We start from the raw sequence: 14,214 nt of genomic DNA on the forward strand, positions 1-14,214 counted from the left end.
ATTGACTGCAGCATGTCGGTTATGGATGAGGATGTGGTGGATTATTTGGTGGATCCTAACCCCTATGAGTCCATCTGGTCAAGCCCTAGAATTGTCTCGAAGATGTCAATTACTCAATCCCTGGGAACGCCCTTTCCGTTGCAGTCGGGATTGCCGCCTGTCTGTTCCGATCCCGGCCCTTCCGCGCCCAACCTCCCGTTCTCCACTCTCTCTATTGCTTCTCTGGGACTTCACTGCCCTCCCCTCTCACTGGCCACCCTACATCTCCTCGCTTCATGCATTCCACCGTCCCCATCATTTGATCCACTGCCTCCGGAATCTCCACATCTGCCACCCTCCTCTGCACTCCCTTCATCGATAGGGTTTGCATATGTAATAGACTCCATACCACTTCCGGTGGATTCTCCCCCTTTCTCGCATTCCTCCACTGAGCCCGGACTTTCTACCTCCCCGTCCGGCGGTTTTGAGATCCCGGCTGTCAACCCTCAGACCTGTACACAGAATCCCCTTCAGGACTACCTGACAGCTTCGCGCTCTGGCAAAGACAAGAAATTGAAGTATGTCAAAGCCTCCCAAAAGGATATGTCCCTTTGTTTTGGTGAAGGGGTGCAAATGGGGGATGTTGTGGATACAGCAAATAAGGTCTTGGTGGGAAAAGTCAGAGGAAGAGCATACACTGTTGCCCAATTGCGCCTCTAGGTCATGGAAATTTGGGGGAATATACTCATGGAGCTCTCGACTATCACCACATTGGCTCAGGGATGGTTCGCACTTAGCTTCCACAAGAAGGAGTACACCTCATGGGTCCTATCGAGGTATTGGCACGTTGAGATGACCCCTGTATTGCTCAAGAGATGGAGCCTGTTATTCGATCCTAAGCGAGAACAACTGGGTGCTGGACCGCTTTAGGTCAGGCTACCGGGTCTCCCCCTTCACTTCTGGTCTGAGGATATCTTCACCCGCATTGGGAATGCACTTGGCACCTTCCTGGACTATGACAAGTCATATGAAACATCAAGCAACAAATCCATGGCTCGTGTACTGGTATACCTAGACACCAAAGAGGGCTTGGAGGAGCAGATTACATTGCATTGAAGAAGATTCACTCGCATTCAAATCCTGGACTATGAGGGGGTGCCATTTAGGTGCAGAAGGTGTCACAAGGCTGGCCATCGTTATAAAGAATGCCCACTGGTTACATTCGTTGCTTCTCCCTCCAAAGCCATGATAGATGTGGTTCCTGTTGCACCTTCATCTACTGAAGGACAGACTCCTCGGTCACAAGGTCCGAAGACAACAGATTGCAGAACGACTCAAGTGCCGACTTCGGTCTCTCCCCAGCCTCCATCCCCGCCTATGACGAGATCCTGGGCTGCTACTGTGGCCGCTCGCTCATCGGGTACTCCTCCTCCCCTCTACTCTGTATCTACTTTTTCTTTATCTTGTTCTGCATGGCACTTGCATGTTGCATATGCATCCATCCCTTGCATTTCATCATCCCCTATCACCTACCCACTGGAACTTCACTCTCCATCTATCTCGACCACTCCACCCTCTATACTTGGTTTGGATACAACTTTCCCCTCTCCGGAGCTCTCGAACACCTCTGGACACTCACACTCCTACAATCTCTGCTCTCGGTGTCTCATCCTCTTGAGCATGTTAGGATTGGGTTGATCTCCCCTCCTAAAACAACCAAGATCTCCAGGGGTAGGCATTCCTTTATCTCCAAAGCTATCATCCAGGCTGGGGTGGAAGTGGCTCATGGCCGACAATCTACACTTGATAGGGTTCTTAGAGCATCGAACACCCTCCCCCAATCTCTCCCATGAAGTGGATCTCCTTCAATTGTAGAGGGTTGGCTAGCTCTACCAAAAAACTAGCCCTCGGAAGACTATTGGATTCTAAGCCTATTAATATTATATACCTCTAAGAAACTCTTGGAAGAGCTGATTAGATTATCTCAGTTATGCAATCATTGAAGTCGGGTTGGATTTTCCACGCACAAGATGTCATTGGAAGATCTGGTGGCATTGCCCTGGGCATCAATCCTTGCTCTATCAAGATTTGTTCTACTTGGGGGGGGATGGTTTTATTGGCATGGATATTTATTCCTCGGAGCTAGGCATGGACTTCAGAATCATCAATGTTTATGCTTCAATCCTTACAGCATATACAAGTTGCCAAATGGGCAGCCTTGACATGATCAGTGAAGCAACAAAGGAAGGAGAGTCTTATGGAAGGAAAGCTTCAGTATTTTGGGTTAATTGGTTGAGTTGTTCTAGGCCTATCATCTGCTGCATATCTTCAGTCCTTGTCATCAAATCTACAACCTCATTGTGTCATCTTCATGGTGAAAATCTCTAATGTCTGATCTCCTATTTTGGCAAGTCAGGTATTGACTTCAAATGTATTTGTACTATCTCTCTCTGTTGAACTATTGAAGAATATAAGAAGAATTGATCAAGGGTTTCCCCACATTGGGGTTTGTCCCTGGCTGGTGCCACATCTTGTATCCTCTTATCTTGGCTTTCTTCTGTTGTTTATATTTATGTTCTATCTGCTCTTTACTATCACGCTGATGTGATTGCTAATCTGAATATTGTCATTGGGCTAATATGAAAAATTGAAGTAAATTGCTCTAAGCATAGATCATACCTAAAATTAACATGGTATAGGAGCTGAGGTGAAGACAAAGCCCAAGCAAGAGTGAAGGAGCAATCACTGAAGACAGTTGGGCAAGGTCAAAGGCTCAATGGGTTCCTCATCCCAATTCCCGGCCGAAGACAAACTTCGTGAAAAGTCTGACTATCACGAATGGAAGATGTCTCTGGATCTGACATTGGAAGAGCAAGAAGTGTTGGATTACGTGAAGGGTAAAATCCCTGAGCCTCCATCAAATGCTCTGGCTGCTACAAAGAATAAGTACACCAAGGGTGAAGTCAAAGTGAAGAAGATTATCAGAGATTCCATCGACAAGCGTCTGGTGGCTTACATCTCCGGTCTAAACACCTCCAAGGAGATCTACAACAGATTGGTAAGCATGTTCAAGGTTAGTGATGCAAATCAAATTTTTTTCCTCAAAAATAAGTTGAAGGGCAAAGACGAGGATATTCAATCCTACTTCTTAAGGATCACTGAGATCAAGAATGATCTTCTATCGATTGAAGAAGTCATTCCTGACAGGGAACTAACTATCACTACCCTTGGAAGACTCCCTCCCGAGTGGTATATATTTAGAACCACTATTCTCAATAATGATCGAATTCCAGGGTTTGAAGAATTGATGTTGAGATGCATTCAAGAAGAAACCAAGATGGTAGAACAAGAAATGCCTTCTAATAGAAGCAACCCTATTGCTTTCTCCGCTCATGCCAAAAGGAGAAACAATGCAGGGTCCAAAGGTCATTTCAATGGAAAGCTCGGATCTAAGGGCGAAAGAAAAGGCAGATGCTTTGCTTGCAATAAGTTTGGCCACTATGTGAGGGAGTGTCCATATAGAAGGGACACATCTCATGATGATGATCACAATCATTCCGAAGGAAACTTCAATCGAAGGAATGACAGGTACAATGGCAAAGGACAAAGGAATGCAGGACATCAAGGAAATGGTCGACCCTCCAAGAAAGCAAGGAACTCTAGGTATGAAGAATCAAATGTTGTTAGTATTATCTTATTTTGGCACTCTCCACTGCCCCTCCTCTGGACTCATTGGGAAATTGGCTTATTGACAGTGGTGCTTCAAGGCACTTCACTGGATTTAAGGAAGCGCTCTCTAATCTAATAGAGAAGGAAACAAACTTGGAGATTATTCTTGGAGACGATGCCACCTATCCCGTAAAGGGTGTAGGGAATGTTACCCTTCAATTGAATCATGGTAACACGATTCATTTAGAAAAGGTTTTTTATGTACCTAATCTCAAAAAGAACCTGGTGTCCATTTCGGCAATGGAAGACAAAGGTTACAAGGTGGCATTCATCGATGGAAATGTATGTGTTTGGAAAAGGAATTTTAAAGATGCTTTTACTCTTAGGTTCAGGGTTGGCACTTTGTATCAAGTTGCAGGAAGTCCATTGGGGACCATGTCGTGTGACACATCTCTTCAATGGCACCGGAGGTCTGCCCATCTTCATTGTAAGGCCCTACCCGATGTAAGACAGATGGTGACAGGGATGCCTGAATTCAAAGAAGAGCATGAAGGTACATGTCTGAGATGTACCGAAGGAAATCTTACAAGGGGACCATTCCCCTCATGTAATAGCAAGACCACAGATCTGGAACAAACCGAGGGGTTTGAGATTCATGATCGGGAATCTCATGTATGTAGGTTGAAGAAAGCTCTCTATGATTTAGAGCAAGCACCCCAGGCTTGGTATGATAGGATTGATAGCTATCTGATGAAGCTGAGATTCACTAGGAGTGAAGCCGACCCAAACCACTGCTTTAAGGTTGTGGATGATAGACCTCTCACACTGGTACCTTATGAGGACAACCTCTTTCTGACAGGTACAAAACCTCTCATTTGCAAAAGTAAGAGTGAGTTGGATTTCGAATTTGGAATGATGGACTGCAAGCCTATGACTACCTTGATGGAGCTTAACTTTAAGAAGTTATGCAGTAGTGCTGTCAGACCTGATTTTCGAAATGCCTCTGAGTTTCATCTACTCATAGTAGCATTGATGTTCTTGGTGAACTCCCGTCTGGATATATGTTTTGCAGTTAGCATTTTGGGCCAACATATGGCTGAGCCTCTTCACTCACATTGGATTGGTGCCAAGAATCTTCTGAGATATCTTCAGGGCACAATCACTCATGGACTGAGATACACTACTGGAGTTGTGAGGCTGCATTATTATTCTGATGTTGATTGGGCAAGCAGTGTGGAGGATCGCAAAAGCACTTCTGAGTGTTGGTTCTCCTTGGGTTCTGCTTCAATAACTTGGATGAGCAAGAAGCGGAAGTCAGTTGCTTTGAGCACCGCTGAGGCTAAATACATAGCTGAGAGTATGGCCTCTTGTAAAGTTGTTTGATTGTGGAATCTCTTCAGTGAGTTGTTTGGACACATGTTGAATACCACCGTGATCTTTTGTGACAACCAGAGTGGGACTCTATTGTTGAGGAATCCCGTGTTCTATGATCTATCCAAGCATATAGACATCAGGTACCACTTTATCCGGGATATGGTACAACGAGGAGCAATAAGGCTCCATCACATTGGGATTGATGTGCAGGTCGCCGATATTCAGATGAAGCCCCTGGGAAAGATCAAATTCTTGACTTTCTGAGAACGACTAGGAGTCGTGGAGAGACCCTCTCCTGAGGGTCCTATATGATATATCGAGCTCTGGGAGCTCTAGGGGGCATGGGGTACTTCTTGGAGCGATGAGCCTTCCCCTAGTGGTTTACTATGTAGGCATGATGAGTGGTTCATCCTTCTCCTATTGAGACACAACCATAGGGTGAGTGGTTCAGCCTTCCCCTAGTGATTTGTTGTGTACAGGGTGAGTGGTTCAACCTTCCCCTGGGATACCCCATGGCGACATGTAGGCAGGATGAGTGGTTCATCCTTCTCCTGCTGAGACATCCTACCCATGCATTCTGGTACTCATGGGAAGTACCTCTCATCTGGCCAATGAGCAGGGAAATGAGGATAGGGACCATAGTACTACCGATGGACGCATCGTGTACTATCATACTCCCTATGCTAGGATGATATTGATCTGGGATCAATTGGAACTGACTTCGGGTCAGTAAGAGTGGTATGAGACACTCTCTTTATTTGGAACTGATTTCGGATCAGTAAGAGTGGTATGAGACACTCTCTTTATTTGGAATTGATTTCGGATCAATAAGAGTGGTATGAGACACTCTCTTTATTTGGAACTGATTTCGGATCAGTAAGAGTGGTATGAGACACTCTCTTTATTTGGAATTGATTTCGGATCAGTAAGAGTGGTATGAGACACTCTCTTTATTTGGAACTGATTTCAGATCAGTAAGAGTGGTATGAGACACTCTCTTTATATGGGACTAACTTCGGGTCAGTAGAGAATGGTATGATACATTCTCAATCACTTCTTCTTCTTCATAGTTCAGCAGAGCAGAGCAGAGTAGTGCAGAGAAGTGCATTGATGGCAGAGATAGTACGGACTGGCAGATGGATTAGTAGATGGAGTTCTCCCTAGTTGAGAGGGAGTGTTAAAATTGGCAATTAGGGCCAAGCTCCATGTGGGTCCTCTTATTTATGGCAACTGATATTTTTCTTGGATTCCTCTCGTCGAGAGGTGTGGGATTAATCTAAAGATCATCCGATTCCGACATGTATTCATGGAGATATGAATTTATTTGTGTTATGTGACAATTTGTCAAGGTCGGCCAGCAACCAAATTACCCCCACTTGTCCTCAACGTTTTATTATAAATAGAAGAGGTCTTCAAGTCATTTTACACTCACTTCACTCATGATCTCTCTCCACTTGTTTTGGGTTTTGGTGGCAAGAGAGGTCAAGATGATGAAGCCCTAGATGCAAATCAAAGAAGGCCTAATTCTCTATCATATAGGGAGACCTAGCCGCAGTAAAGGAGGCCTATACATAGCTGAAGGTAAAGCTCTTATACGCTGCCCTAAAAAGCCCTAATCACAGTCATAAAGGAGGCTTATACGCTGCCCAAGTAATGTTGCCCTAGTCGCAGTGCTATAAGGAGTAATCTGGCCGCAGAGAAAGGAGGGTCAAGCCATGCCCTAATCCGTTGTCAAAGTAGGACTAATGTTGCCCTAGCCGCAGTCCTACAGGAGGTGATCTGAGCCGCAGTTGAAGAAGCCCTAACCAATAGCTTGTGAAGGACTAAATCCGCAGTCTATTGAGCCCTTATACACAGCTAGTGAGTGACTCTAACTATGCAGTAATTAGACCCTTATACGCAGCTCAAAGGGACCTTGTTACAGTCACCTTGACGCTGTCATAATGCTACATAGTTGTAGGTGACAGCGTGGCCATTTCAGGACTTGTTTGGGTATGTTCAAGCTATTCTTGAACTCGGTATGTTGGGCAGGACAATCCGCTCAAAGGAGGAGCTAGGGTCTACTGCTTAAGGGTTGTTTGGATCATTGTTTGGAGAGACTATAGTTACAGTCCATTGTTGGGCTAGGCCGCAGGCCATAGCCAGCAATTGAAGGTCTCTAAGTGTTGCGTTCAGAAAGATAGCAGCCTTATAAGGCAGCGTGTGGTTGGATGGGCTATATGAAGGTTAGCCACTGTACATAGGTGGACTATATGGGTGTTTAGGGTGTTGTAGCACACTGAGTTTGTGCCCTAACCAGTAATCAGGTTTGCCAAGATATGCTTCAGTCCTTACAGCGTATACAAGTTGCCAGATGGGCAGCGTTGACATGATCAGTGAAGCAACAAAGGAAGGAGAGTCTTATGGAAGGAAAGCTTCAATATTTTGGGGTAATTGGTTGAGTTGTTTTAGGCCTATCATGCTGCATATCTTCAATCCTTGTCATCAGATCTACAACCTCATTGTGTCATCTTCATGGTGAAAATCTCTAATGTCTGATCTCCTATTTTGGCAAGTCAAGTATTAACTTCAAATGTATTTGTACTATCTCTCTCTGTTGAACTATTGAAGAATATAAGAAGAATTGATCAAGGGTTTCCCCACATTGGGGTTTGTCCCTAGCTGGTGCCACATCGTGTGTCCTCTTGTCTTGGCTTGTCTTCTGTTGTTTATATTTATGTTCTATCTACTCTTTATTATCATGCTGATGTGATTGCTAATCTGAATATTGGCATTGAGCTAATATGAAAAATTGAAGTAAATTGCTCTAAGCATAGAACATACCTAATATTAACAGGGTCAGAAATTCGGAACCATGGATCGGGCTGGCAAAGACTGTTCCTAGAAATTTGGAAATGTGTTGGCCCAATCCGCGGTTCCGGATTTCCGAAAACCGCGGATCCACCTTGGATCTGTGGTGAATTGAACACAGATCTGTATGGATCTCGAGCAAATCCAAAGGGAGATGGGCGGTTCCACGGGGTTCTAAATTTTTATTTTTATTTTCTTTGACTTAAGTTAGGTTGGGACTTCTCGGACACTCCCAAGGTGTTCCCTTGATGCTCCTTAGATGCTTCCTAGATGCTCCCTCATGGTAAATTTTTAACATTACCATAAAATGACTCGAGGATGTTTGAGAGTGGTTCCAGCCTCATTAGACTTCATATGGGGAAAATAGAATTTCATATCCTATTCAAAATTCAGCAGACTTAACAATTTTCAAGAATTAAGGATCAATGGAATTGTGGCATTTCATTAGATTATATCATGTATGAGGGTATGTGATTCGCATTTAATCAAGAGCAACAAACCCTATATGTACCCTAGTGTTGGTGGTGTTAATTGTTGAACTCCTTTGTCATGCCCTTAGCAAAAAATTACCTTTCAATCAAGTCAAAATCATTGATCAAGCATGTTAAGCTTTTTCTACCATATTTTAAGGCTTGGATTAGGTAGTTTGATCAGAATTGGGCAATGTTGACTAATATCCCTAGAAAATCGAGGTAGAGGCAAAGGCTAGACAAGCGGAGAAGAATCTAGATTCTAGATGATTGATGCATCTAGATGGTTGATGCTCGAATAATTAATCATTAATGTACAATGGATGCCATATCTATCTTGATTTATGTACAAATATGCATGTTTCCATATCTTCTACAACTAATTTGGTATTTTGGATGTTTTTTTAATATAAATGCAAAAAAATATATGTGTGTGTGTATAGTAGACGCTTTGCTTCCTAGATTTTTGGAAATGACGCTTCCGCGGATCGGCTTCCAAAAAACGTCCCTGCTTCATCCATGCTTCGTGCAACATTGCCTCAGAGAGATGTTGGTTTCATCATAGTAGTGAAGAATCAAAGAAGAACATCTCCCTTTTCAAGGAGATACTTTCAATTATTGTGTTGTTGTTGGTCAGAATTTGGATGAATCCAAATGAGACAATGCTTGAAGAATTTATCTCAATGATACAGAGAGAGAGCATCTAGAAGTTCAAGGAACTTTGGAGCACTGAGGTCATGGATGTGGATCTAGGTGACAATGAATGTGGAAGATGACCATCTTTGTGACAAGTACCATCCAAAACCTTGAGTAGGCCAATGTTATCATGTTCATAATCGGACCATAAACAGTTTGCCCCAAAATTATGACTCGAACCAAAATTGACCATTGAATCGGTACCCTAGTCAAATAAAAAATACATAAAACATTCAAATTTCAACGAAAAAAATATAAGTATGTACATCAATGTAAATCCAAACCATTAGACACCAAATATGCAAAGTTCGGTGATTTAAATTGCAAGTGAGGGTGAGAATAACAAATTATATCAAAATATAAGTCTTGAGATATATAAAATTTAAAGTTATGAGATAAAAGAGAAGATAATATTCTTAATGTCCAAAAGGCGACCACAATGTTGGTCAATGGGACTAAAAAGCACAACCAATGTGAGTAAATACTGGGAGTGCAAAAATAACTCCTATCACTACTCTACTTAAAGTAGATAAGGTAAGATAAGATAATTTATATTAATGTCCAAATCATGACCACAAAAGCAGGCCAAAAGGACTGAAGACTACAACTAGTATGAATACAATGTGGGACTGCAAGTGCAAGTCCTAGAAATGCCAAAAATAATATAAAGAAAAAAACCTACCTATGTACAACATCAAAACATATGCATAAAACCGTGACAAAGGTATGGTAATATAAGACACTAAGTGAGTTTGGACAACTCAAGAACCCAGAGATAGAGAGATCGAATGATGAGATCAATAATGTCAAGGTCTCTTGAGTCTGATGGTCAAGAGCGAGAAGGGCAACCCAGAGCACTAACTCATTGTCGGAATTCTCTGGAACCATCAGGGGATCTAGCTGTATGATTCGGGGGGTGGGGGAATGTAGAGAGGGAGCTAACTAGTTGGTCAATAGAAACACAAGTAGTGTAGATATAAAACCTAGATCAAAACCATGTCAAGCATTCAAGGCTATTGTCAAGGCATGCTTTGGCAAGAACCAGAGTGGAGAGACATAGAGGATGGCTCTTGATTTGAGTCATCAATCATTGTGAGGGGACGATTGCAGTGCTTGCCAATGGCATTTGACGAGTATTTGGGTTTGATGTGGTTGACTATCAAATCACAGGGGAAGCCATCACTCTAAACATCCAAGGTTGAGGGGAAGAATCTCCTAATGGAATCATGAAACCATGTTATGAAATTTATCATGCATCATATGATAGAATATTTCATTAAAAATGGAGTCATTAAATACATTCGCATCAATTCTCTTTTATTGGTTTATATGTAGTTGCATAACCTATTTGCTTTTTTTTACTTACATCTATTAAACTTAATTTATAGTTTCATCTCTTTTTGTGAATGCCAAGGGATAACTGTTGTGAATTTCCTCCAACATAATCAATGTTAGAATATAATAATGTTATTTGTAGGCTGGTACACTGAGGCGAGATTAAGTGGTTGTCGATCCTATGCCATGAGCCGATCACGAATGGTATTTGAGCCCTACTGTCGTTCAACTATTGTGTTAATGGTGTTTAGTATTTGGATTGTATGAATATGGGTCGCTGTGATGGAGATATAATTGAGATAAAATCAAATTATCATTTCAATTTGTGTTCTGAGTATTTAATAATGTCCACTAATGACCAAAGAAAAGTCAATGGGTTTCCAGGATATTGACGGCCTACTGTGCCCCTGAAAATGTAATAAGTCCAGGATATTGACAATGGAGGAAAGCAAAATATAAATATATATATATATATATAAAGGGTTTACCCAGTGAGAAAAGCACTGGAAAATGTGTAAGAAGGAATGAATAGAAACACGATGAAGATAGAGTACTATGTCTTGATCTTAGTAACCGAAGAGTATGCAATGTTGACAATCGGAGTAAATTACCTGATGCAACTTAGTAGTGGGGCCGGGAGAGTTCCCTTGGCCGAGAGGCTAGCTGAGGGATTTGTAAGGAGCCCCTCGCAACAGCCATCCTACCATTCAAGGCCAGCATACTCGTGGAAGAGAACGTTGTGAGACATTCTTAACCCAGAGCTTCGACTGGACGTAGAGGATAACTGTTGAAGCTCAACGATGAACTCTAGAAATGCAGAGACGAGTCAATATTTTATCTTTAGGGCATCAACACAATTGTCTGTACGGTGAATTCCATAAACCTCGTTGCTAGAGAACACAAACACTCGTTAATGGGTCCCTTTTGCCATCGGCATTGACACATATTTGTTTTCAGAGGATCAAACAGAGAAGCTTTTGAAAAATAATATCGTTTTCATATAAATTTATAAACAATGGTAAATATTTTCTAATAGCGAAATAGAAACCATTAGCTGCTAAAATCTACCCAGGTTTCGAAACCGGAACGACCGGTAGGCAAATGTAAACTTCAAAGCGAGCGGGAACTTTAACAGCAAAGTGTTTGTTAAGAGTTCGTAACAGCTGACCTGATAGTTATGTAAGTATTTATGTCCTCTTCAGTGAGCTCTGAAAGCGAAGTAGCTTTGGTAAACAGCGGCTTCTTTCTCCCAGCCACCAGAGTTTCAACTTTTCCTCCTCCTCCTCCTCCTTCTTTCAACGAGTCGCCATTATCATCCAGCTTGAGGTCATCAAGGCCCTCTTCCAGCGATTTATCATGGTTCTTGTCTTCCAAACTCGCGGTATCAGAGAGCCTTCTGGTGAAAGATCCCACTAACCTGCTGGGAATCGAACTCACGATCGGTCTGGGGAAGTAATTTGCAGACTCCCATTTGGCAATGGAGAGACCGTCATTGCTGTGATGCAGAGACTGTAGGATAGATTTTTCACTGCAGAGATGGTATTTTGATCTCTGAAGGAATCGGGTTCGAGTAGCAGCCCTGCCCGCACTCAGCAGAATCTGCCTCATCCTGAAATCTCGTGGAAATAAGGTTTATTGTATTGATATACACCGGAAATGCTTTACCATTGTTTCATAAATCCATTGGAAATCCCGGTGAGAATCGCAACCAGGTACTCATATAGTCAAATACATGTTCACGGAAGGGAGGAGGAGGAGCACGTCGTAAAAACATGAGGGGTTTAAGGAGGGTTTTACTTTGGCTGCCAGAACGGTCACAGGTAGTCACATTTTCCATCTGTATCGTGGGTACAAAGATCTTAATATGGTTTTTGGGTTGAGTATCCGTCTTTTCATTGCTGAGGCCGGTCTCTTTGTGTTGTGTCATTGGTACTTACCTCTTAATTTGATACTTACCTGTCACTTAATTTGGTGAGGCCGGTCTCTTAGTTAAACAATGTTGATACTTACACCTTAATTTTTTGGTTAAGTATTTATGTACTGTGAGCTTTTATAACTCTTAGATAAACAATGTTGATACTTACACCTTAATTTTTTGGTTAAGTATTTATGTATTGTGAGCTTTTATATCTTATAGGTGGTTTAAGTTACTTAAAATAATTTTCAGAAATATTTTTAAATTAAATATGTAATTTTTAATATGATGTATTAGCTACTTCATAGTTCATTATGTTAGGATTATTTTACTTATTATTTGAGTTTTATTGTAATTTATACATAAGTTTTATCGTTCTTTGGCATAATGATGATGGGTGACTCACAAGGTGATGTACTCAATCGAATGATGTACTTTCTACTAGTTGTTGCAATTGTCTCTTCGCCTAAGTTGCTTCTATAACAGACTCTCTATATAGCCTAATATTTGGCAATGGAGATCCAATAATAGTTGGATCTCATATTCCACTTTCCTCTTGGGTGGTAGCCATTTAGGCCTCTGGAACACATCTCTATATGTCTGCAACAATTCTTCCAATTGTTGTTTTTGTTTCTTAGAACCCCCCTCTAAGGACGCCTTTGCTCTTACTGACTCTTCTACAAACTGATTTTCTCTTAAAAATAGTGAAACATACTTTTTGTTATAATTAATCAATTTATTGGCCTGGTTAGCACTTACCAACGAAATTTTTTACTTGTCTTTATGTGCATTGATGGTGAATGATTTTTCATCCTTGGCAACCTTGTACTTGTTGGCTCTTCGTATGAAGATTGCATTCTACATGTACATGTAGGGACTCCCAAACACCACTCCACATGCATCAAGGGGAGCTACATCTAGTTCTATTTCATCAATCAAATCAACATTGATAGCAAATCTAATTTTGCACTGTTTTGTTACCTTTATCTTTGCATCCTTATTTACCCATCCTAATGGATATGAACTTGGATGATCACAAACTTCCAATCCCAATCTTTTTACCAGCTTTGTTGCAATGAGATTCACTTGTGATCTTGAGCCAAACAAAGCATCAATGTTTGTCTTCTTGACCTATATCTTTATGTGGAAGAGTTTAGTCATTTCCTTCTCTTTCTGATGTTGAAGGATACTCAGATTCACCTCCTTCTGCATTAATGTATGAATGATCTTCTCATCCATGTATGAGTTGCTTTCAACATGGTTGCTCGAATTAGTGGCCATGAGATTCTTCTTCTTTGCATCTTTCTTTTTGTTCATCGGGTTAAGCTCTAGATGCAACTTCTAACACTTCTCCTTTGTATGACAACCAATGTTACAGTGGTTGCAGGGATCTTTGCATTAATGTGTTATGCCCGTCATTTTTTTATCTTCCCCCTTTCCAATTCTTCTTCCCCTTCTTAAAAGCATCATACTACTCCTTCTATTTTGATCTACTTGATTACCCTTTCTTCAGTCCTATGTTCTCCAGGTATTGTGCTTATACATAAGCCTTGTCCACTAATATCGGCTTGAACAACATCACTTGCTTCCATGGATGGTTGTGTAGACCCCTTATATACTTGAGAAGTACATCTAGGTTCTTAGGGGAGATACCTAGCATTATGGCCATCTTTCTAAATGTTGTGGTGTATTCTTGTACACTCTACCCCTGCTTCTACTTGAAGTAGTGCCACTGAATCAATTTGTCCTTTACATATCTGATAGGATAAAATTGTGACTTTATGAGGATTTTAAAGTCCTCCCACTTAGTCATTGGAGAATCTCCCTCCAACCTCAAGGTCTTCATGTGGCTTTCGCACCAGGTCAAGGCATGGCCCTATAATTTCATTTGTGCAAATGAAATCTTATGTTATTCCTATATATGAT

At 41.6% G+C, this 14,214-nt stretch overlaps 1 protein-coding gene across 1 annotated transcript in view; it reads right to left on the reverse strand.

The window, feature by feature from the left end:
• Positions 1 to 12,247, reverse strand: part of LOC149163084 (uncharacterized) — a 289,574-nt gene extending 277,327 nt beyond the window's left edge. Inside the window, exon 1 of the mRNA XM_089437519.1 lies at positions 11,542 to 12,247. Within this exon, the coding sequence (XP_089293645.1) occupies positions 11,542 to 11,981 (440 nt within the window). The 5' untranslated portion in view covers positions 11,982 to 12,247. The remainder of the gene's footprint in view (positions 1 to 11,541) is intronic.
• Between the last annotated feature and the right edge of the window lie 1,967 nt (positions 12,248 to 14,214).

This window comes from Pinus tabuliformis, chromosome 5_2, assembly GCF_031772625.1.
Source record: "Pinus tabuliformis cultivar Carrire ecotype Pingquan chromosome 5_2, CPIR1, whole genome shotgun sequence".
In the NCBI taxonomy this organism is placed as follows: Eukaryota; Viridiplantae; Streptophyta; class Pinopsida; order Pinales; family Pinaceae; genus Pinus; species Pinus tabuliformis.